Consider the following 24,601-nt stretch of genomic DNA (forward strand, 5'->3'; position numbering starts at 1 on the left):
GAGTTTAATTAACTATTAAGAAACATTAATTAAAGTTAGTTTTCCAATTGAAGTTCCATTACAATGACATGACAGTTGCGACGAAGAAAGTGAAGCGGAGTGCTCAAGTTTTCAGCCTCCGTAACTAACCACCCTTCAAACGGTTATTAATTATTTATTAATCACATTTTTCAGATCTATAACGAAATTCAATTCAACAATGGATCATTTCACAGAAAAACTACCTTCAATGGATCTCATGCGTTCCGAGAAGATGACATTCGTTCAACTCATCATTCCCGCTGAGTCCGCTCACCGAATCATCACCTATTTAGGCCAACTCGGTCTTCTTCAATTTCGCGACGTAAGATCCTTACGCATATCGATTTTCGCGCCTTTTTTTGTTTGTTGTTCGTAGATTTGAATGCGTTGAATGTGTTTGTGGTGTTGTTTGAATTGTGTGGGAAATGTGTTTGTGTTTTCGTTGAGAAATGATTGAAATGCTGCATTGTTGAATTTTGGAATTTCGTGCGGGTGCGTCGATTTGTATATAGACGTTGTTCTATTGCTTGTCGTGTTTGTTGATTTGGATGCTAAGCTATGAAGACACTGACACGTCGACACCGATGATAATTTTAGAAAATAAATTATTTGAACATAATCATATGTGTCAGCGTCGTTTGATTAGAGGTGTTAGTGCTACAGAGATGCTAAGTGCTTCACTGGAATGTTTATGCAAAGTATTATCCAACATTTAATTGTATTTGTTTTTTTGATATTCGAGTCTAAATAAATCTCAATAATGGTGTGAGAGTTGGTTGATGAGTTGATAATTTGGTTGCAATGAGTTGTTTAAGTTTTATGTTGCATGCTAAATGTTTGGCTTTAGAAAATGATTTTACGTGTTTTGTTTTTAATTGCATAACACATTTGTTTCCTATGTTTTCAAATATGCACGTTGAAAAAAAAAAAAAAAAACGAAATATGGACTCATGCATAGACATTAGACAGAATATTGACACGTAGACAGTGATAATAATTTGAAAAGTTGAAAATGATTGAATGCAATCACATGCATCAATGTCGTATCAGTGTCAAACTCCAACACACGTCGGAAGTTGGACACAACTTCAATCTGGTATCAGTACTACATAGCTATTTCACATACAAATTTTTGAAAATAGGACACAGACTGCTAGTTCTGTAATAAAAAGTGAAAATACGAAATAAAAATTTTAAATTTTTTTTCAAACCAAACCGGCCCTACTAAGTTATTTTTGGTTATTTTCTCATGTCACTGGGATTTCAAGTTCTTGGTGAAGATGGGTTTACAAATACATTCGCTTCAGTTTGGGTTTTGACTTCCAACTGGCATTGAACCTCTCTGTTCACTGCCTCCCACGGCGCTGTTGCATAACTTTGGTGTAGGTTCAATAGGATAATTTTGGAAACATGATTATTTTGTTTCCTGGTTAGATTCTGATTCTGTGTCAATGTGTATACTGCTGCTACTGATAATGGTAAATTCTATTGGTAATTAAGAGCTTCTGTGTGACCACATAAGTAAAAATTGGCAAAGAACCATCTACATAACATAGGAGTATAGTTAAAGTGCTGTACAGGTTGTGATTTGTAGCTCGTTTGAGCCTAGAGTCTTGGTTGGATCTGGATCTCAATATTTCAGGATGTGCTAGCTATGCAAAGATTTCAATGTTTTCTAATCTCGCTTTATTCTCTCAGACATTTCACTGGGAGAGAGGCTAAAAGTGGGGTGATATTTTGATTATCAATGATATTCTTTTTTGCAATAGCATATATTCTTATGCAGTTCTGTATCATATTACAATAGTATGCTGGCTGGCAATATGCTACCATGCGAGTTGGGAAATATTCAAAGCTTGTTTATATTTCTCTTTTACCGCCATATGTGGGATTCAGAAAGTAATATAAATATCCCAAATTTCTGGTTTACCACCCAGCGAGAAAAGGTTTTGTTGTTGTAAAATCTCTAATTTAGATGTTGGAGGTGTAAAATTCTTCTATGATCTTTAATCATTGAATTTTTTATGACTGTATTTTATCATTTGTAGTTAAATGCCGAAAAAAGCCCCTTCCAGAGAACATTTGTTAACCAGGTAATCAACACTGCATTAATTATCAGAATTCCTGTTTCTTTTTCAATGCCCTCTTTCTTTCTTTACTTTTTGGAATGGTAACACATGAATATGATGTTTATGTTTAGACTTTGTTCGTGGTTAGGACTTGAATACCTTACTCAATTTATTAGTTAAAATAATATGAAAATGTATAAAGCTGTTTGTTTCATGTGAATCAGATTATAGTTATCCAATCTCCATATTATATATCAAAAGATGGAAGAAATAGGTTCAAACTTTAGGAAATAGGTTGTTTGATGATGTTTTTCCTCTCTTTCTAGAATTAATGCCAACTGAATTTGGTGTATATGATATGGACATTGACAATAATTAGGTAGAAGAGGGATGTATATGGTTGGCTTTGTGGTTGGGGTGGGTTGGAGAGCTAAGGAGTGAAGTGATAAAAAGGGAGAGGGCTTAATCGTACCACCAATGTAATACTAACTATAGTAACATTTGTCATTAAAGAAAAAGAAATTAGATAGAAGATGTGGTAAAGAGAGATAAAAGAGACTGAATAATAATTCTCTGATGTATATTGATATGACAATAAAATGGCACTGACCTTTATTCATACTAATATTTATATTCCTGATGAGATTATTAAATAAATGATGAGATATAATTAAATGCGTACTATTCTCAAGAGATCTTTTAAGATATTCCAAAAATATTTTCATACAATTATGATATACTTAAATACTTTCTAGATATTCTAAGTTCTAACATTCCCCTCAAGAATGAACCCTTTAAAACTGAGAATTCAACTACACAAGTACATTGGCTAAATAGTAGCAAGATGGTTGAAATGAGCACCTTTTAGAGGAGTTGGTTGGAATTTTGCCTTGCCATTGAAGAAGAGATTTCTTTGGAACGATGATCAAAGAGAATTTCCTATCAAACAATTATTAGTACCAATAACTAAAACTTCTAATTCATTTTGCTAGAAAGATACCTTAAAAAGATGCCTCGAGTGATTGTTCGCCTGAAGAGTTGGATAGTGTTGCATTACCAAGGAAGAAGAGATTTGTTGAAACTGATCTTCAGTGAATTTTTTTGGACAAGCAATTATAAATATCAAGAAGCCAAAAACTGAACCTTCCCATCCATGTTCATCATGAATAACGATTGAATGCTTGAGGGGCAGGAAAATTTTTAAAACTGAAATAAAACCTGTATCTTATTTTAGACATACTCAATCCATAATTTAAGAAAACAAATCATGGAATATAATGAAGTTTGGCAACCAAGATCACCCATAATACTCTAAAAAATATTATAAGATACAATAACGATTTCATGAGATATTTTACATGCATTCTATCAGCTATAATAACCAGTATTTTTGGACTAGATATATTGATATCTATCTTAAAAATTTATATTGATATATTAACCAATATCAACTGCATTTTGTTTTTTTGACAGGTAAAGCGATGTGCAGAAATGTCAAGAAAGCTACGGTTCCTAATGGATCAGGTCAATAAAGCTGGGATAATGTCATCCCATTCTGTCTTGCAATCAGATACATACTTGGAGGATATAGAGGTCCTTCTCTATTTTACGTCTCTTTTCTCAATTGATATGATCATTGTCCTATCCTAGGGCCTTTCGTTCAATATGTTGTAATGTTGTCTTGAATCTGACATTTTTTAATTTGTGGATTTCTCTTAAACCAGACACAACTTGCTGAGCATGAACATGAGATAATTGAAATGAACTCTAACAGTGAGAAACTTCAGCAATCATATAACGAACTCCTTGAGTTCAAAATTGTTCTGCAAAAGGTATTTTCCATGGCTATTTGTGCTGAGCATATTCTCTTGTTACTTTCAAAGTACTAGAGTTATCCATATGCTCTCTGTTATTTAGGTTACAAAAGATTTTCCCTGTTTGAAAATAGTTAACATGTTGTTTCTTATCATCACTTAGCATTAGTTATTGGAGTTTTACAGTTCAATTGCTGCTCTAATATAGTTCTGTTTTTAATCTACTCCATCAATTGATATTGTATTCAATATTCATAATTAATTAATGCAATCCTACTGTTTTAATGTAATATACCTCCTATATACTCTCTCTCATATACATAAGAATATAGTTGTATGGGCATATTTCAGGCATGTAATTTTCTTGTTTCAAGTCACGTACATGCCATTTCAGAAGAGAGAGAACTGGAGGAAAATGTTTACTCAAATGAAGACTTCGTTGAGACGCCATTTTTGTTTGAACAGGTTCCTTGAGGCATATCCCTTTTTTCCCTTGATATTTTTTTACTGTGAAAAGTGTAAATTCTATTCCTAGTTTTTCGATTTTATTTTATCCTCTAAGTTCACTATAATAATTTTTTGTACAGGAAACGATGCCTGGACCATCAAAATCTAACCAATCTGGTTTAAGATTTATAAGCGGGATAATTTGTAAATCCAAAGTTCTCAGGTTTGAAAGGATGTTGTTTCGTGCCACAAGAGGCAATATGCTTTTCAATCAGGCACCGGCTGATGAGCAAATTATGGATCTTATTTCAACTGAGATGGTTTTTTTTTCTTTTTCTATATTTAAAAAAATGCATAATTTGGCTTTATTTTTTATCTGTATTTAGTTTGTTTTGGTTTATTGTCCCACCAATTTATGCATTGTTTTGAACTTTTTTTCAGGTTGAGAAAACTGTGTTTGTTGTGTTTTTCTCTGGGGAGCAAGCAAGAACGAAGATTCTGAAAATTTGTGAAGCTTTTGGTGCAAATTGTTACCCTGTTCCTGAAGATATAAGTAAACAAAGGCAAATAACCCGGGAGGTAAAAATGCTTAGCTTAAAAACATTTTATCTGTTTTCCTCTTTAATTGTTTTGTAACACGGGCCAGGGCCAAGTATGGTCCAGTCTCTATATAATACAGGGCTTTTCAGGCCTATTGTTTAAGTTAGAAAAGTTAATACAGTTTGTTATTTTAAGTTGCATGCCAGGGACTTCAACTTCTTAACTTCAACCTTTATCATAAATTAATATTCAGAGATCTTGTCTTGAAATCCAAGAGTCTTCTTTATTTGCTTTTTAAGATTTCAGTTTGCAATATCATTTTTTTGGGGAGATATTTTCCAGCAATATCAGTATCAGCAATTAAAACTCAAATGTGAGAGAAAAATAGTAGACTGAGTGGACCTTTAGGTTCTTGATGTTGTTTTATATGACTGCATGTCACCATTGGTAAATATAAAAACAGGAAGTTGAAAACCGTAGGATTTATAAGGTTTTTGGTCAGGAAATTGGAAAAGAGAAAATATAGAACAAATAGTTATTGATATTGTTTAGATATCACACAAAAGACAAAACATTTTTACCCAATTTATATGAATACCAATCCTAAATAAAAAATGAAACAAATCATGAGATGTGATGAAATATGAAAGCCAATATTAAGAACTGTCAATGGTACTCTAAAATAGTCATAGATACAATAGTAGTATTGTGAGATGCTTTCAAAATATTCCAATAGAAACTATGATTTATAATTGAAAAATATAGTCTATGGTTACAGGTTTCATCGCGCCTTGCTGACTTAGAGGCAACTTTGGATGCTGGGATTAGGCATCGGAATAAGGCTCTATCTTCTGTAGGAGGTCATTTAGCAAAATGGATGGACATGGTAAGAGCTAGCTTCTGAATGACTTCTTGTCCAAGGTTTTTACGTTCTTTATGCTGTAGCTTTAAAGTTCTAAAACTTTATCGTTGTTTGATTTATGAACCAATAGCTCTCATCCTTGTCATCTTGTCCTAGGTAAGAAGAGAGAAGGCTGTGTATGACACGCTGAACATGTTAAATTTTGATGTCACCAAAAAATGTCTTGTTGGAGAGGGCTGGTGTCCGATATTTGCAAAAGCACAGGTTTTTTCCGTCAAATTTGTTTGATCGTCAGCAATTATTTCTTCCTTTTAAATTTTGAGGAGTTGCAAACACCATTCGTCTTTTTGTTTTATATTTTCTATAAAAAGCTTGTATCTTCTGATTTTCCAGATTCAGGATGCACTGCAACGTGCAACTTTTGACAGCAATTCTCAAGTGGGGGCAATCCTTCATTCAATGGATGCACTGGAATCGCCACCTACATATTTTAGAACCAACAGTTTCACAAATCCATATCAAGAAATTGTAGATGCATACGGGTGAGCAAATATTTACTTTGTTTATTAGCAGTAATACAAATAAGTTAATGTGTTGAAATAAATTACCTTTCACAAAGTTAGAAATATATGGCCATGTGCTGTTAACAATTGAAAGACTCCTAACAAGCCATTTTATTTGGCAGTGTTGCAAGATATCAAGAAGCAAATCCAGCAGTTTACACAACTATTATATTCCCATTTCTTTTTGCGGTGATGTTTGGCGACTGGGGTCATGGAATTTGCCTGCTGCTTGGAGCATTGGTTCTTATAGCACATGAAAGGAAGCTCAGCAATCAGGTATTGTCATTCTAAGTGTGACGCAAATAAAGTAGGCATGGAAGGATTTTGCCAATATATCATAATGGGCCTCACATGTGACATCTATTATGGTTGATCTTCTTTCATAAAACACTTAATTGAGATATATCAAATTTGATCATGCTTCTTTTTCCATCTGGTGTTTAATAGGGCTATGCTAATGATGTTAAAGTTTGAGCATCCAGCTTTTCATTTTTCTACATTTTACCTGATAAACACATAATTTGGTGGCAATTTTTTAGCCATTTAAAATAAGTTTTTGTCCTTTAATATCTTGAAATTGAAATATATTATGGATAAAAGTGCAAATATTTACACAAAATATCATTTACCTATGTTCTGCTCTTGGCAAATAAATTCCCTAAAAATTCTATATGATTTCTGCCAGCGACTAGGAAGCTTTATGGAGATGTTATTTGGTGGGCGCTATGTGCTTCTTTTGATGTCACTATTTTCAATGTATTGTGGGTTAATCTACAATGAATTCTTCTCGGTTCCTTTTCACATATTTGGTGCGTCTGCTTACAAATGCCGAGATAGTTCATGCAGGTGTCTTCTATTTGTCTCTTTACAGCTTATAATTTATGTCAGTCTTTTTTTTTTCCATTACTTGTTGATGTTTTCATGTTATTACTTTCAATTTATTTTGAGTTAATCTACGAAGAGTTTTTCTCTATTTCGTTTCACATATTTAGTGCGTATGCTTACATATTCCGAGATAGTTCATGCAGCTGTCTTCTATTTGGTTCTTTACAGTCTATAATTTTGGTGCCAGTTGATTTTTTTTTATTCCATCTCCTAAATTATTGGTGTTAAATATTGCCTTTTATATATATAGTTGACATATACATTCATTGTTTCTTACTATTGTTGAGAACTCTTCTAACTTTGGGACTTCTTTACCTTCTGACTTATGAGTTGAGTGTGTGCATTTTGCATTTTGAGCACCAATGAGTTAACGATTCAAATTATTTACTGTAATATGCCATACGGGCAGTTAACTCGGGTGGTTGGGATGGGTAGGTTTTGGGCAAGGTCAAAGATTCAACCATTTTGTCCCACGTAGGTAGCTCGGTTGGTGAGCTAAGGGACACCAAAATAGTTTTAAGAACGAGGTTCAGGGTTCAAACCTTGGAAATTAACATAACAACTAATTCACTAACATTTGCCTATCCAAAAACTAATTCTTCCATTCATGTCATGTTGATGACTACTTGATTACCAGACTTAAAATTTACTGAAATATGAATGCTAATTCAAATCATTTTCCAGTTCCACTCTTAACTTGTCGACCATAATGAGAAGAACTTTTTACTGAAATATGAATGCTAATTCAAATCATTTTCCAGTTCCACTCTTAACTTGTCGACCATAATGAGAAGAACTTTTTGATTCGACAATATCAGATGTATTTGGTTAAAGTTCTGACAGAAACACCTGTATGTTATGACTGTTATATTTAAAAATGAAGCGCTGTTTATTTAGGATTGGTTCACATTTCTTTAAAATTATTACCTTCAAATCAATGTAAATAGGACTCGTTTGAATGGCTTCTCTGGCATAGTTGCACTCTTCTGGTTGTCTCTTTTTTATGTTCCTTTTGTACTTCAAAATAGTGCTAATTTGAGTATTTATATTGTCAGATCATGTGTACAATTAAATGTTTTTTGTAGCCAGGCTTTAACTTGCGCTGTTTGATTTTTCGTTGTTCTCCTCCTCTTATTAGGGATGCACATACTACTGGCTTAGTAAAATACAGAGAACCATACCCATTTGGTGTGGATCCCAGCTGGCGTGGAAGTCGTTCAGAATTGCCCTTTCTAAACTCTCTCAAGATGAAGATGTCCATTCTATTTGGTGTGGTACATATGAACTTGGGAATTTTATTAAGTTATTTCAATGCTCGTTTCTTTGGCAGCTCACTGGATATAAGGTGTCTTACTCTTCTCACTTCCCCCTGTAGCTGTAATTTTGCTAGCTATAAGTAAAATGTTTAACTTGCTCTTCATGTTGCTTTAGGTATCAGTTTGTGCCGCAGATGATTTTCCTTAACAGTCTATTTGGGTATCTTTCCCTTCTCATTGTTGTCAAGTGGTGTACTGGCTCTCAGGCAGACCTTTATCATATAATGATTTACATGTTTTTAAGCCCCTTTGACAATCTTGGTGAGAATGAGTTGTTCTGGGGCCAAAGGCCACTCCAAGTATGGTTTTTTTCTTCATTGGTAGTTGATAATTGTTGATTGATTTAGTGTTTTTCATCTTTTTAAATTACTGCTCATGATATGCAGGTTTTGTTATTGCTTCTGGCTCTAATTGCAGTTCCATGGATGCTCTTTCCAAAGCCTTTTATATTAAAGAAACTTCATAATGAGGTGCCTCCTTTGTCTCCCTTGTGTTTTCATTTTATCGTTTGAAAGTTAATAACTTTGTTTCCGAAACTTTTTAATTACATGTAAATATGTCTACATTATGTAAACATGCTTATCGGTTTGAGTTTCCCCTTTACGACTGTGTTTCTGCTTATGGTTGTCGAACAAAAAATCTCCCTAATATCCATTTTAAGATCAGTTTTCTTTGGACTAAAATAAACAATTTTTAAATTAAATACAACTTCAATTGGCCAAGCTAATTATTTTTGTTTCTAGCAACAGTTTGCCTTTGTTCTGTGCTTTTGTTGACTGCCAGTTATTAACAAAGCAATGCCACAGATTTTATGAGGATTATTATTTATCTAACCTGATGATATTATAGAGATTTCAAGGACGCAATTATGGTGTGCTTAATACCTCTGAAGCGGATCTTGAGGTTGAACCGGATTCTGCCAGGCAACATCATGAGGAATTTAATTTCAGTGAGGTCTTTGTTCACCAAATGATTCACTCCATTGAGTTTGTTCTTGGTTCTGTTTCAAATACAGCATCATATCTTCGACTTTGGGCATTAAGGTTTGACCAGCCGTGATTTTCCCTACTTGCCTCAGTTTCCTATTTTATAAATTCTTGATTTGGTTGATCTGTGACCACTTTGCAGCTTGGCTCATTCAGAACTTTCAACTGTTTTTTATGAGAAAGTCCTGCTACTAGCTTGGGGGTAAGTGGCCTATAACCTTTGATATGGTGTTTTTCAAACTCTATGGAGTCATTCCTGTTTACACTATCTTCTGTGTAATTTCCCCCTTCAATGTGTATCCCATAGTATACAAAATATAATTTATAGCTGTAGTTGGGTTGAACGTTTATCATGCAATGCTAGATAAAGGATGACTTTTACACTGTGTTTGGAACGATAGATTTAGAGAAGAGAGAAGTATTTACGAGAGAAATAGCATAAAAAGACAGAATAAATCATATCTACGAGTGATGTAACAAAACATTTCATGTGGGTCAGCGTTACTTCACTTGCTCAATAACTTTTAACTAATTAATAAAATTTAAAATTTAATTATTTAATTCAGTTGTTTAAATAAACTTAAAATAAATTAATTTTTGACGAAGTAAATTATATTTTTAGTTGAAGTATAACTTTTACCAGATATTTTTTACGAGATTAATTTGCATACTTTGTCAGTGTAAAAAGTTCTACATTGTCGAAAAATCACAACCACTCATATGTTTGACTTTCAAAATAGTTATAGTCAAAGTCAAATGATTTCAATGATCTGATGATTATGATTGCCGACAGTGTAAAAAACCTTTACACTGACATGCATATAAATTAAATCCTTTTTTAGATAGGGGTTAATTTGTCAATTCATAAAACTAGATTCTTCGCTCTTTATTTTTCTTTTCTTTTCTTTTATACCATACAATACCTCAAATCTATCATATTTCTCTTTTCTCACACACTCTCCAACCTGTTTCTCTCTTCACAATTTCTCGAGAACCAAACACACCCTTCCACCGAATACATTTGGTCTTTTAGCTGAGAGGAATGCTGTTTTTTATCATGTGACCTTAAGAGGAAGTGTAATGGCATTAGATACTATCAAAATATGAATTTGATCATCAAATCGCTTAACTTGTTATTTGAAGATGCTCTTATGGTTGGTTTTGTAGGGAAATAGCTAGCATACCTCAATGTTAATGTATTTTCTTGTAGCAGTGAAAATAAGCTTTATAGATTAGGATTGTTGAGATTGAAGTACGAAATGGGTATCATTGGTTCATTGTTGATGATAGTAAGAAACTGTTTCTTTATATAGGGATTAGTCGGTAAGATACTTTTATGATGTAGAGTACTTGTTGAACAGACATTGTATTTATGGTTTGTGTTTGTGGCACTATTGTCAATAGATTTCTGGCTGACAATTATTTTAATCAATTCGGGTAGATTAGTGTAGCTTCTGATGGGTCCCAGGAATTTTACCTTGTCAAGATATAACTATGCAACCAATTTCAATTTCCCCACTTTATGAATATAAGCATTTCGTTTGTCTATGGGGTTAAATTGCAGAAATATTAGCTAAAATTTCATTGATAGCTGCATGAAAAAACCTGTTATCATGTATCCACTCTTTTATTGAGGTGTCTTATGCTCAAGAATTACCCATCTATGTTTGCATTCCTTTACCTTATCTATGTTTTTTCAATACCATTTTTTCATCTTTAATCATTGATGTCATTGCTGATTGCAATTTTAATAGGTATGACAATCTTATCATTCGGTTAGTGGGGCTAGTTGTTTTTGCATTTGCAACTGCTTTTATACTACTTATGATGGAGACTCTGAGCGCTTTTCTTCATGCCCTGCGTCTTCACTGGGTTGAATTTCAAAATAAATTCTACCACGGTGATGGATACAAGTTCAGACCTTTTTCCTTTGCCACCTTAACCGAGGATGAAAATTGATAAATTTGTCTCCCTTGGTTTATGGACAAATATATGCAAAGGATATATACATAGATAGATCAAACAGAAAACGATAATTTGTGGGAACCAATTTGGTGGCTATGGACGTCTGTTTGCCTGATATTGTGCGGCTTGATATTTGACTGAGCAACAAAATTCTGGCTCATTTTCCCATGGCTATGCTGGTGTGACATTTCGACCAACTGTCGTGGATGTCATCTGTAATAGAATTTTCACTTTCTTATTTTTCATTTTATCACTTAGAGTAGGAAAGTTAGAGAAGATAATAGTTAGATCTAAATTTTGTAAAGAGAAATCCATCATAGTGTAGCTATTTGGCACAAACAATGTAGCTTGGACTTTTGAGAAGGTAGGCATTCACTCTGAAATTTTCTTGTAATGTTTTTTCACAAGTTATAATCCCATTCATTTATATCCTTGTAAGGTTTAATTTTGAAATACGGAAGCTTGTTCGTTTCTCTCCTAAGGTCTAATCATATTTAGCTATTTAGTCATTTTTCAAGTAAATTGAACTTTATTAATCTAATTATTGATATTATTTGTACAAGTGCTAAAACAATTACAATCAATCTACCGTAATTATCTTTCAGTTCTTTTCGTAAAAAGATGAACCAAAATAAGACATGCAAATTACCTAAATAAATACTTATCCCTGAACATTAGCTTTCCAGTATGTTCGTCATTCAAAGCCCGGTAGGAGGTGCTCCACTACAAAAAACAGGGGAATTAGGTGTTACACTACAATGTAGCTATTTGCACTACAATTAACAATAATAAAGATTTGCATAAACCCGAAGATTTGCACTACAATAAGCTCCCAACTGATGAAAACCTCAGGAAAAGAGGTTGTTACATAGTTTCTATATGCTGTTTCTGCATGAAATGTTCTGAATCACATCTTTTTTGACTGTCTTGTTATACATCAGCTCTGGGATTGGTTAAGCATAGGCTCTGATCAGCAACTGGATACTACTACTTGTCTCACTCTTATTATGGGAAGAGTTGGAGTGGGCAGCAAACTGGTGCAGCAGGTTATGAACTCTGCCATAATACACCTAATCTGAGTTATTTGGATTGAAAGGAACCAGAGATATTTCCAAAGCAAACATCAAGCCTTGACCACCTTATTCAACACTATGATTGCTGAGGTCAAGCTCAGTTATAGCTTAATTTTGGTCAATGGTGCTTCAGCTATGCAGGACTACAAAATCTCTCAACTGTTTCACATCCCTCTCAAAACTAAAAGGGCCAGTCCATTGCTTGAAATTGCTTGGAAACCTCCTAGTGGTGGAACTATTAAGTTCAATAGTGATGGATCTTCTATAGGGGCTCACCCTTGTGAGGCCATTGGTATTGTGATCAGAGACTCCAACTCAGTCTTCTTAGGAGCTATCTCCAGCAACATTGGATATGCCTCTCCTATTGAAGCTGAATTTTGTGCTTTTATGATGGCCATTGATAAAGCAATGGAAATGAGTTTGAGTAACATCTGCTTGGAAACTGACTCAATCATAGTGGTTAATGCTTTTAATAAGGATGTTGGGGTCCCTTGGAAAATGAAAACCAGATGGAACAATTGTATCAAATTTTGTAAAAGTATTACCTGCTCTTGTGTGCATACTCTTAGGGAAGGTAACACAGTGGCAGATGCATTGGCTAAAAATGGACAAGGGCTCTCTTTGTTTTCTTCCCAATGGTGGCCTGCCCCACCCCCCTTCATTCAACACCTTCTTGATAAAGATAGTTTAGGACTGCCTTTTTCTGGATTGGATATGATCTGATAGAGTTTTGTTTCTTTTGTTTTGCTACTCTTATCTTCTGTAATGGGTTCAGGCCTCTCCTGATTTTATATTGAATTTTAGCTTTATCAAAAAAGAAGATTTGCACGAAGTACAAAATGGAAGTACAAAGTGTAAGCTAATTAGGTGTTACACTACAAAAATAAGTACTGTAAGCTTATTTTAAACTGAAGAGCTTTTATAAGTTAGAGGTTGATTCAAACTGTGCCTGAGTGGAGTCTCTCATATTGTGTTCGTGATGGAATTGAGTTGTCCTTAACCCCTTTGAAAACTAAAAAGAACATACACCATTGAAGTACTGAGTAAATAGTCGAAAATCACCAAGATACCAGTACCAAAATCCAATGTTTCTGCAAATGCAACAACCACTAGGAGTGGAATGTTGACTGCAGGTTCCTCCTCAGAAAAATCAGAATGCACATTCTGGTATGTTCTGCAGTTTGTAATTGTATTTGATCCTTTTTTATGGATTTAAATTCTTTATAGCAAGGAATACGCTTTAGAAGGAAAATGTAAATAGTTATAATAGTCAACTCAAAATTCAATGCATGAGATTTAAATAAATTTATAGTTTGTTGCAGAAATACTTGCTTATGATCAATAATCTCAACCATTAGCTTTTTAATCGATCTCTAACTTTGCTAAAATAAAAATAAGAAAATCAATCTCTAACATAGTAACTTCTCATTTTTAGAGAAGGGTGAAATTCCTTCTTTTTTTTTATCCACATACATTTGCAACCCTGACTATGAAACTTTCATGGCTAAACTAGCTGCAAGTTCTGAGAGTTGGCGCGAGCTTTTGGAGCCAACAGAGGGTTTGCTTCCGCTGCTACAGGCTGATACTCGGCGAGAGATGTATCACAAAGACTAGTTTTTAGTTGTTTTTTTTATTCTTTTCTTTTTGTTAGCTTCTTTTCCCAAAAAAGAAATATTTCGAGTAAGGGGCTTATGGCGGCTATCACTAAATTCAGTATCATATCAACCTCGCAAACGTCTTGTCAATATGTGGCAAAATTGATCATCTTAGAGACCGCCTATATTAGATTTGAGTGAACACCTGCAAATATATGTTTCCGAAGATGGATGAAATTAAAGACACTGGATCTCGAATTATTAATGACCTTTGGCCATATGTGGAAGATTTTAGTGTAATTGTTACGATTTAGCTATTGGTTTGTTAATGCTTTAGTGTCCTTTGAAAGTTCTATTTGTATTTTTAACAAGTATTTAACTATCTTTATCATTAGTACTGATTTCAAAATATGGATGAAGAATGTCTCAACGCATGATCCTTTTGGTTGTATCGTTGTTACTTTAGCATTTGATCTCAAAATCTAGACAATGCGTGCAGAATAGATCAAGATAGAGATATTACATTGCCAAAGCAGTAAAAACAATAGAACACAAAAATACCAAACACCAACACATCCAAAGACTAATTGATACGAAAACTCTTGTAACCTCCCACCAACATGCTTCGTGATGATTACTGATGAAGATAGGACTCCCAATAAGCCACACCCACCCTGCATAATTATGCAGACTAGACCGAAAAATCCATCCCCAAGACCACTTTCAACTAATGATAACACTAGTAGGAAAAACTCCCCAAGACCATTTACAAACGACCCTTAAAACCATTGATTTCCATTTGGCCAAACCACCACATCTTACAAAACCAATACTTTTAACACCAAAAAAAAAAAAAAAAAACTTGACTTGACATACTCCATTATTCATTACTTAAAATTATGTTACAAAATATTACTCTTTTTTAAGACTAGAAATATTTTTTTTTGATGACAACCCAATATCCAAGAGAGTGTGCAATATTACTGATCCAATAAACCTCAAAATATTAGCATAATCATTTGGCTTGCTTGTAGAAGGGTCTTCAGCTATGCACTCAACTTTTAGCTTCATAGCAGCTTCTATGTTTTATTTTGGAGAAACAAAAAACCAAAATGTGAGCTAAATTTAATATGGCAGATTGTTTAAAAATAAAACACACAAGGAACGGAAAGCAAATGAATACATCAAATAATTCACTTGCAGTATTATTAATTAAAGTGCATCCCTAAAAATATTTGTCCACTCAGCAGTTAACAAAAGTTTTTAATGTCATAGACTAAATTGATAACGGAAGTGCACATTCAGAAACTACTTTGTATTTAACTAGCCGAGATAGCACGGTTGCGCCGAGCTAGACGGCGCGGCTTCGCCGTGCCTTTTGCCAGGGTTCGTTGGATAAGTAATATTAAATGTTTGTCAATAGTTAAAAAGTATTTATTTTATATATTTCTAGTAAATATTTGATGTAACTATAATGAGATTTATAGATATGATAGTAAGCGAAATAAAAATATTAAATTAAAATCATACTCTATATAAAAATTAAAATCACACGCTTTAAATATCATATTATATTAAAATAGAACTTAATCTTATTAATTTATTAGTCGTTAATATATTTAAATATGTGTAAGAATACTTATTTAAAAAAATTTAAGATGAAATGTGCATTTGCATACATTCCATATCAAACTTTCAAAAAAGAAAAAAAAATTGACTCACCTTAAAAAAATAAGGAAAATGTTAACGAGTGCTCCCGGTGCACTCTTTAAACACCTTTAATAGTAAATTTTTATAAAAATCTGTGTAATCAATGCATTGTAATTTATAACATTTGACTTTTTTAAAAAATATTTTCTAAATTTGGGTACTATACAAAAAAAAAAAAAAATACGCTTAAGACATGTAATCAATCAAACTTGGTCAACACTGTCCAATTACATTTCTATCCTTTCCCTACCGTTAGACGATTCTTTGTAAATCCGTTACATAACGATTCCCGCTTACCATCACTTTGAAATTACGAAGCGTTCACAGAACAAAAACAATCGATGCAAATTCAAATCCACTTCACACTCTCAGCATCAACTTCGAATCGAAGAAGAAAACTACAATGAAATCCATCGTCGCTTCAATCTCCGATCTCTCTCTCTTAGAAATCTCCGGCGAAGACGATTCTCTTCTCTCCGGCAACACTCCCACTGCCACCGCCGCCAATGTCTTCTCTTGCTCTCCTCTCGTTTCCGCCAGATCTCGTCCTCGTCAAATCAGTTAGGGTTTTAACATTTTCATAATTTCTTCAATTTTCTAGATCCTCGACGATTTATCGATTTGGTTGATAAATGTGATTTGCAGAGGGAAGTCAAATTGATAATGTTGATTCTGAAGATTTGGATTCGTCGAGGAATGACAGTGCTAATAAAGAGAACACGAAATGGAGTAAACCTGAAGGAGTGGATTCTTCTCAGAAGAAGAAAAGGAAGAAGAAATTAGGTGGTTTTAATTTGCGTAAAAGCTTGGCGTGGGATCGAGCTTTCTTCACTGAACAAGGTATTAATTTAATTCATCGGTAAATTGTGAAAATGAAATTAACAATTGATGTTATTGTTATGAATGCTAATTGTTGATTAATGTTAATGTTCAGGTGTTTTGAATCCATTGGAGCTTTCTATGATTAGTGGCACCATCACTCCTAATTCAAAGTCGAATTTGAATTTGGAAGCTATTGAGGAAGAAGAACCAGCTACAACTTCGTTAGCATTGCAGGAAATTGAAGAAAATCTGTTTAAGCATTCATCTGGAGGTGTTTCAATTAGGAATAGAAAGATTGGTGCTGTTTCGGCTTTATCTCCAAAGCCGGGTTCATCGATCAAAAAAAAAACACCAGTTGCTTCCTTGGTTAGTCTATTATACTCTTTACACTATCGGTATATGTAACTGTGTATAATTGTTAAATTCTTCATAATTTTTACTATGTGTTATTCTGTACATATGCTTGTTAGGCAAAGCGGAAGATTCTTGCAGTTAACGATGTTGGAAATAAGTATAAGCGCAGTGCTTGTCCAAGGCCGGTCATAACTTCATCATATCCTTGCTATTGCTTGTTTAGATACATATTATTAATAGTCAGTTTAGTATGGAAGAATCTTATGAAAAATAATGTTGAAAGAATCTTACTGTAAATATGAGTTTTTTTGCTTAAAAAAAAGGTTATATTGAATAAGTTGAAAGTAACTTATAAGGACATTTTCATGAGTGAAAAACTGTAAACTTATTTTAATTGAAGTGATTTTATAAATTTGAAGTTGATTCAAACTGTGCCGGAGTGGAGTCTCTTATAGTGTGTGTGCTGGAGTTGAGTTGTGTCTGTATTTCTGTTGAATAATGCAAGTGCTTACCTTAACTCCTTTGAAAACTGAAAAGAACTGACACTGTGAAAACTCCGAGTAAAGAGTTAAAAATCACTAGGATACCAGTACCAAAATCCAGTGCAACTGCAACAACCACTAGGAGTGGAATGATGAGCTCAGGTTCCACAGAGAGAAATCAAATTGCAAATCCTGGTAAGTTCCGCAGTTTGTATTTAATCCTTTTTTCTCGATTTAACTCCTGCAAAACAAGGAATACACTTTAGAAGGAAAACGTGAGTAATTATAGTCGTCAACTTTATAGTTTGTTAGACAAAACACATGCACATGATCATAATTTCAACTATTGGCTTTTTTAACCAATCGCTAATTTTTCACTTTTCCGTTTAAAACGAATCTCTCACTTCAGGCTTCTGAACTTTAGAAGGGTGAAATCCTTCTTTTTTCTATCCCTGAAATTTTGCAACCATTTTCAAGTACTATTATTTTTATTATACAATTTGAAGCTGGATCAGTTAACAATTTTAGTTTTATTGTATTCGAGGTCTGTAATCTCTATGAATTTCACGGATACTGGTTTTTCTTGAATTACCAATCATCAAAATACATTGATCTTGTTCTGCTCACTTTGTTTCTCATCTACAGTCACTAATGTTCCGAAGTATGCTGGAGTAAAGGGCCTGTCAAAAAATCCTAGAACTGTGGCAAGCATCCCAAAAGTTGATCTGGCTGATAAATCATCTGTTAGTAGAACTCTTACCAAGCCGGCTGGAAAACATTTGGTGGGTACTTTATCCAATTAGAGGCTTTAGTTTTTAAATATTCATCATTTAGTCCATCAATTTGTAATTCCTGTTATTTAACTACTAAGTATTTGATTATTCTCTTGACATGTTTTTAACCTGCACAGGATAACTCGGTTTCTGCAATACGTCCACCATCCAGAATGAATCAAACAGGAAGTGGAGCAAATAAGGTGTCTGAAGCTGGTTTTCCACCATCCAGAATGCATCAAACAGGAAGTGGAGCAAATAAAGCATCTGAAGCTTGTCTCCCACAAGGAATTTCTGACACTGATAAGAAAAAGCAACAGACTCTTTTTCAAACATCAAAGTCGTCAGGCCTAAGGATGCCATCTCCCTCAATTGGATTCTTTTCTCAGGTATGGTTACTCTGTTTGGTTCGGTATTTCATATTTAGGAGAAAGCATCTATAAAATAACACTCACATATTGATCTTGTGTCCCTGATTACTGCTTTGCAGGCAAAAGCATCCAGTTCAAACAGCCAATTGCAGAAAAGTTATTTACCTTGCAAACTTTCTGAGAGTAACATTCCTAAACTAAGGAAGTTGGGAACAAGTTCTGTTAATGATGCAAGGTCAAAAATTGTCCAAGGGGCAACCAAGATTCGTACTAAGGAATTAAGCCTTTCAGATGTCAAGTCAGAACCAGTCGTGCAAATAGACAATAAGCAGATGGCTGAAGTGGAATGTGACTCTTCGAGTTTTGAAAAAATAAGTAAGCAACCAGAGGTTAAAAATATTCTTGAGGATGTCATGTTAAAATCTCAGGAGCAAGGAGAACTACATGAAAATGAGCACGATTCTGGCATTGAGAACATGGTATTATTCCCCACACATGAAAAGGAACTTCTTACAAAGAGTCACACACATGAACAGTTAGAGAAAGAGACTGACCATGCTATGGATGACAAGTTATATGATGTTTCATCAAATGGGGATCAGTCTTTATATGTGGAACCACAGTCTACAAACTGTCCTATCATGCAAGAAACTTCAAATGATGTTTCAAATACCGTGCATAATGCTATAGGACAAGATGAAGATTACCAAATCAAAGGGCCCGCCTGTGACATTCCGGCTTTCAAGGAAATTTTGGTACTACAGGCAGATCATGAAACTTCTATTATGGATGGAAAACATTCTGGGGAGTTTAAGGAATGCAATAGTGTCAAGACTGCCCTTTTAAATAGCAGCCTTGATGATTTTTGGAAAACTGTTCCCGAAGGATCTGAACAAGGAACCCCGTGTAAGAATACTGAAGAGGTAAATTGTGGTGCTGGTGAATTTGGTAGATATGGAGATGTACAATTGCATTTATTGAATGAGAATCTCTCAATCAATTGCAATGAGACCACCCAAAGTAATTTAGAGGCAGTTAGTCAGCAGTTACTGGGGGAACAACTCAAGACTCCAATTCCTAGTAGTGTAGGAGAAATTGGATCAGAAAAAGAAAATATATCTGATATGAATAGTTCTCAGCCAGCTCAGGTGACAACCTTATTTTCTAAAGGTTCTCCTGTGAAGTCTATACTAGAAATCAATGGTGCTTCTAAGAGTGAATCAAAAATAGCTGAAATCAAAGACTGTCAGCTTCCAGTAGATGGTCAATCAAGTTTCTCCCCAAGAAGCCCAATGGATGGGCAATACGACCAGGTTATTGACTCGAAAGCAATTCATGACAGAACTCAGGAGTTTGAATTGGATAAGTTGAGTGAAGGTTGTATGACTGATTCAGCAACTGCTTGCTGCACTATTGTAACTAATGTTTCTCCGGAGCGAAGACCTTCTCCTGAGAATAATGTAATAAACCTCCGCTTAACACCTCAACTATGTCCAACGGTAAAATCTGGTTCTGATTCCGGGGGAAATAATATGCCAATTACCAACAGCAGCAGCATTTCTGAATTGCAGATTAAAGATGGCAATTTTTTTACAGATACATCAATAAACTGTGAGGTTCAGTGTGATGTCCCTGGAAACATTGAGCAGCAAGCTAGTAGTATGTTTACATATCCTGAAATTAATGAAATATCTTGTAAAGATGAGAGTCTAGTGCCAAATCATGGGCACTTGTTTCATCAGAGTGAGCTTTCTGAAGTTTCTCCAGATGTAATTTCAAACATCGAGGATCCTATTGGCACTGGAGCTGAAAACTCCTCTGGCCTTTTACAGCATACTCAGCTTTCATTGGAAGATAATAATATAAATGCAGGTTCTCATCTTCCTGAGTTTCAAAAGCCTAGTGCTGTAGCTACTGTAGATACCCAGGTTGTTAACAACAGACTGCACTTGGATAGTGACTTTCTGCCAACAATTATTGTTTCATCTGCAGAAATCAAGGAACAAAATTTAGTTGACGGTGCATTTGAAGGATGCAGGTTCGATACAAATGAGTGTGGTGTTTCTAATCATCACACTTACACAGAAATTGAGGAATTACACATGGAAGAGGCACAAGCGCGATCCTTTGATGAAATTCCTGTGGCATATGACTGCAGCAGCAAACACTGTCCTGCGCTTATTAATGATCAGTTCTCATTGGCAGATGATAATAATAGAAATGAAGATTGTCATCTTCCTCGGTTGCAAAAACCTAGCGATGTTGTTGCTCTTGATTCCCAGCGTGTTAATAACATATTGCACTTGGATATTGAGTGTGTACCAACAAATATTGCTTCATCTGCAGAAATCAATGAACAAAATTTAGTTGAGGGTGCATTTGAAGGGTGCAGGCTCCAAAGTATTGAGCACGATCCTTCCAATCATCATATTCAAGATATGCCTGAAAACAAAGACGCAAATCATGATGGGGATGAAAGGGTGGAGCTTTTGCAAATCGATGGTGCAGAAGAACGTTCTTCAGGCATATCGCCTGAAGTTGAAATTCAACTCAATGAGAATGTTATATCCGTTGAATTTGATTCTTCTGTTACTGAAGTGAGTGAAAATCCCTTTGAAGGATGTAGGTTCCATAGTAAGGAGCATGGTACTTCCAATCATCATATTCAGGATATGCCTGAAAACAAAGATGGAAATCATGATGTGGATGAAAGGGTGGAGCTTTTGCAAATTGATGATGCAGAAGGTTCTTCAGACATATTTCCCGTAGTTGAAATTCAACTCAATGAGACTGTTACTTCTTCTGAATTTGGTTCTTCTACTACTGAAGTGAGTGAAGATCCCTTTGAAGGATGTGGGTTCCATAGTAACGAGCACTATACTTCCAATCATCATATTCAGGATATGCCTGAAAACAAAGATGGAAATCATGATGTGGATGAAAAGGTGGAGCTTTTGCAAATCGATGGTGCAAAAGAAGGTTCTTCAGACATATCGTCAGTAGTTGAAATTCAACTCAATGAAACTGTTATTTCTGCTGAATTTGATTCTTCTACTACTGAAGTGAGTGAAGATCCCTTTGAAGGATATGGGTTCCTTGGTAACGAGCACTGTACTTCCAATCATCATATTCAGGATATGCCTGAAAACAAAGATGGAAATCCTGATGTGGATGAAAGGGTGGAGCTTTTGCAAATCGATGGTGCAGAAGAAGGTTCTTCGGACATATCGTCGGTAGTTGAAGTTCAACTCAATGAGACTGATATTTCTGCTGATCTTGATTCTTCTTCTACTGAAGTGAGTGAAGGTCCCTTTGCAAGTGTAGCTGCTTGGAAGTCTGAGGAGCAATGTTTTTTAAGTGAAAATTCGAAGTTACTAGCTTCAGATAATCCAACTTTCAATGCAACAATCGCAGAAGGCAGCAAAGTAAATCCGGTGAAACTCAATGAGATTATTTCTACCGAGTTTGATTCTTCTACTCAAATGAGTGAAGATCCCTTTACAAGTGTAGTTGCTTTGAAATCTGAGGAGCAATGTCTTTTAAGTGAAGAATCAAAGTTACTAGCTTCAGATAATCCAACCTTCAATGAAACAATCCCACAGGACAGCGAAGTTAGCTCATTGAAACTCAATGAGGATGTTGTTTCTGCTGAATTTGATTTTTCTATTGAAGTTAGTGAAGATCCCTTTACCAGTTCATTTGCTTTGAAATCGGAGGAGCAATGCCTTTTAAGTGAAGAATCAAAGTTACTAGCTACAGAGAATCCAACCTTCGATGCAACAATCCCACAAGGCAGCGATGTTAGTTCAGTAAACAGTGAAAGTTTATCAGATGTAGGTGAAACTAATATCTGTGGGAATGATAAGTTTCCTAAAACTGACATGCTGTGTCGGACAAAATGTAACATCAACTTTCCAGAAGACAACAGCAAAATGATTCATCTGTGAGTATCTTATTTTGCCATATAATTTTTGTTCATGTACGCTTTGGCAATCTTTCCATTTTAAATCTAAGACTGTTTTGAAGCTTCACAAATTGAGTTATTATTTATTAATGTTAATTTTGTGAGTGGCAGTGAGAAGGTTGTAACTAAAAGCAAGCTGGAAGTTCCTATCGTGAAGCCTCCACCAAATGTTGCTCCATTTACTGAGGAATGGTTAGCTGCAATAGAAGCCGCAGGAGAGGTGACTCAGATTTCTTACCAAGTTTCTTTGCATGACATAGTATTTCATGCCTATTTTCTTGTTTTCTATTTTGAAGTCTTGCATTGCCAAGTTTGTGGGATTTAACATCAATCCTTTCTTAATATTTATGTTTATGTATGTTCACGTTGATTGTTAACTCTACATAGACCATTATTAGTTCTTTGCAATGCGGTGATTTTTACCATGTTTAATTCATCTTATTCTTTGCATCTCAGGAGATTTTAACGATGAAAGGCGGCGCTGTACAAAATTCCCCCCCTGAGAAGGCGCAGCATGAACCGAGTCCTTGGTCACCGGTAGGTCCATTCTTCAGTATCTAGATTTTATTCATATTTGAAGCGAAGCGTAAGGTTGTTGCGGGAACAACTGGTTTTTCTTTTCCCTTTCAAAATAGGATGCAGCAATTTAAGATTACCTACCGCATAGTCCCATACCAGTGTATACTGCAACAAACAACGCACACAAAAAAGGAACTTGACCAAGAAATAGAAAACGAACATACATCTTACTTTAAGTATCTTTGTGGTTTTGGATATCTTGAAAGGAAATGGGACAAACTTGGTTTCTTGCTGATGTTTCCTGAACTGGAATGGATAGGGCAGGGAACAGAAACTGCTCTATTAAAATGGGAAATTTTGCAATCTCATTTATTTATGTGTAATTTCTCTGAATTTAATCCTTGACTTAAAAACATGTAACACTAGAGTCTAGAGCTAAGCATTTGATAGTCGTATTTTGTGATTAGAATTAGATAACCCATTAGAATTAGGATGACTGGAAAATTTGTGGAGTTTCACATTATGAAAGTTGCATATCATTTATGTTATTCATTTTGATAATGTATTATTGTGAGTATAGCTTATTTCTTTGTTTCATTTTGATTTGCAGGTGAAGAAAAATCAAGCGATTGGACCATTTGATTGTACCAAAGTAACCAAGCATAACATCCAGAATTCTGATCCATCATGACAAGTCTTGGATTTGATTAGATACAACCTCGTTAATCACTAACATTTTTTTTTGCGTGAATTAATTCTTCGACAGCTTTAGAGGTTATAACAAGTTCTGAGGCGCAAAGTGCTACGTGGATAGATTTAACCAGTTGCCACAATTACGCCTTACTCTTTTTTTGGAGATGTGTATAAATAAGTATTAAACTTATTGTTCTCAAACTGTAAATGATATTGGTGTCCTAGTTTTTTCCCTCTTCAATATGAACTTTTTTCCAAGTTCTCCACGAGGTATAAGATGCTGAGACTAATCTACATGGTGTCCTGTTTAGCTCAATGCAGCTCTTTCATCACAGTGTAAAAGAGATAAAATTGAATGCAATTTACTTTCAATATGTTCTGCCATTTTATATAAGATCCATGTCATGGCATAAGATAGATCATAGATATTTACTAGTTGCGTGTTGTATCTCAAGTTCTTGGATAATTATTTTATTAAATGTATATGCAATCAAACTAATTTAGACACTGAAGATAACATTTCTATAGATTTCCAATAGCAAGCATTTCGTAGTCGTCACATTTTATCGTAGAATTTAATTTAATATATTGTGAAAATTTTGACATTTGAAAAAGTAGTATGTAATTTTTTTCCTTTTCAAAAATCTTCCGTAGTATAGTGAACTAAAGTCCGGAATCAAACATGAAAAGCAACGAATCAAAGGAAAGCATCAAATTTTCTGAACCATATGCAGGAAGCGCTTAACTAAAAGTTTTGCCCACTGAATTCATATGCAC

At 34.6% G+C, this 24,601-nt stretch overlaps 2 protein-coding genes across 2 annotated transcripts; both read left to right on the forward strand.

Moving 5' to 3' along the window:
- Positions 1 to 57: 57 nt before the first annotated feature.
- On the forward strand, positions 58 to 11,921 carry LOC146930503 (V-type proton ATPase subunit a1-like). Its single transcript, XM_085707951.1, has 18 exons — positions 58 to 343; positions 2,070 to 2,114; positions 3,564 to 3,683; positions 3,815 to 3,922; positions 4,256 to 4,369; positions 4,492 to 4,671; positions 4,793 to 4,930; positions 5,670 to 5,777; positions 5,910 to 6,017; positions 6,147 to 6,295; positions 6,439 to 6,592; positions 7,002 to 7,162; positions 8,340 to 8,546; positions 8,633 to 8,816; positions 8,904 to 8,987; positions 9,367 to 9,560; positions 9,646 to 9,705; positions 11,258 to 11,921. Exons 1-18 carry the CDS (start codon positions 200 to 202, stop codon positions 11,460 to 11,462), a joined length of 2,463 nt encoding a protein of 820 aa, XP_085564077.1. The 5' UTR covers positions 58 to 199; the 3' UTR covers positions 11,463 to 11,921.
- Positions 11,922 to 16,120: 4,199 nt separating this feature from the next.
- Positions 16,121 to 24,198, forward strand: LOC146930504 (uncharacterized). The gene is made up of 11 exons (XM_085707954.1): positions 16,121 to 16,406; positions 16,492 to 16,686; positions 16,781 to 17,034; positions 17,139 to 17,221; positions 17,548 to 17,699; positions 18,150 to 18,286; positions 18,415 to 18,666; positions 18,768 to 22,591; positions 22,724 to 22,832; positions 23,069 to 23,149; positions 23,742 to 24,198. The coding sequence occupies exons 1-11, from the start codon at positions 16,250 to 16,252 to the stop codon at positions 23,820 to 23,822; spliced, it is 5,325 nt and encodes a 1,774-aa protein (XP_085564080.1). The 5' UTR covers positions 16,121 to 16,249; the 3' UTR covers positions 23,823 to 24,198.
- The last annotated feature ends 403 nt before the right edge of the window (positions 24,199 to 24,601 follow it).

The sequence above is a fragment of the Medicago sativa genome, chromosome 4 (assembly GCF_051527215.1).
Source record: "Medicago sativa cultivar Bolivia chromosome 4, Bolivia_mono, whole genome shotgun sequence".
In the NCBI taxonomy this organism is placed as follows: Eukaryota; Viridiplantae; Streptophyta; class Magnoliopsida; order Fabales; family Fabaceae; genus Medicago; species Medicago sativa.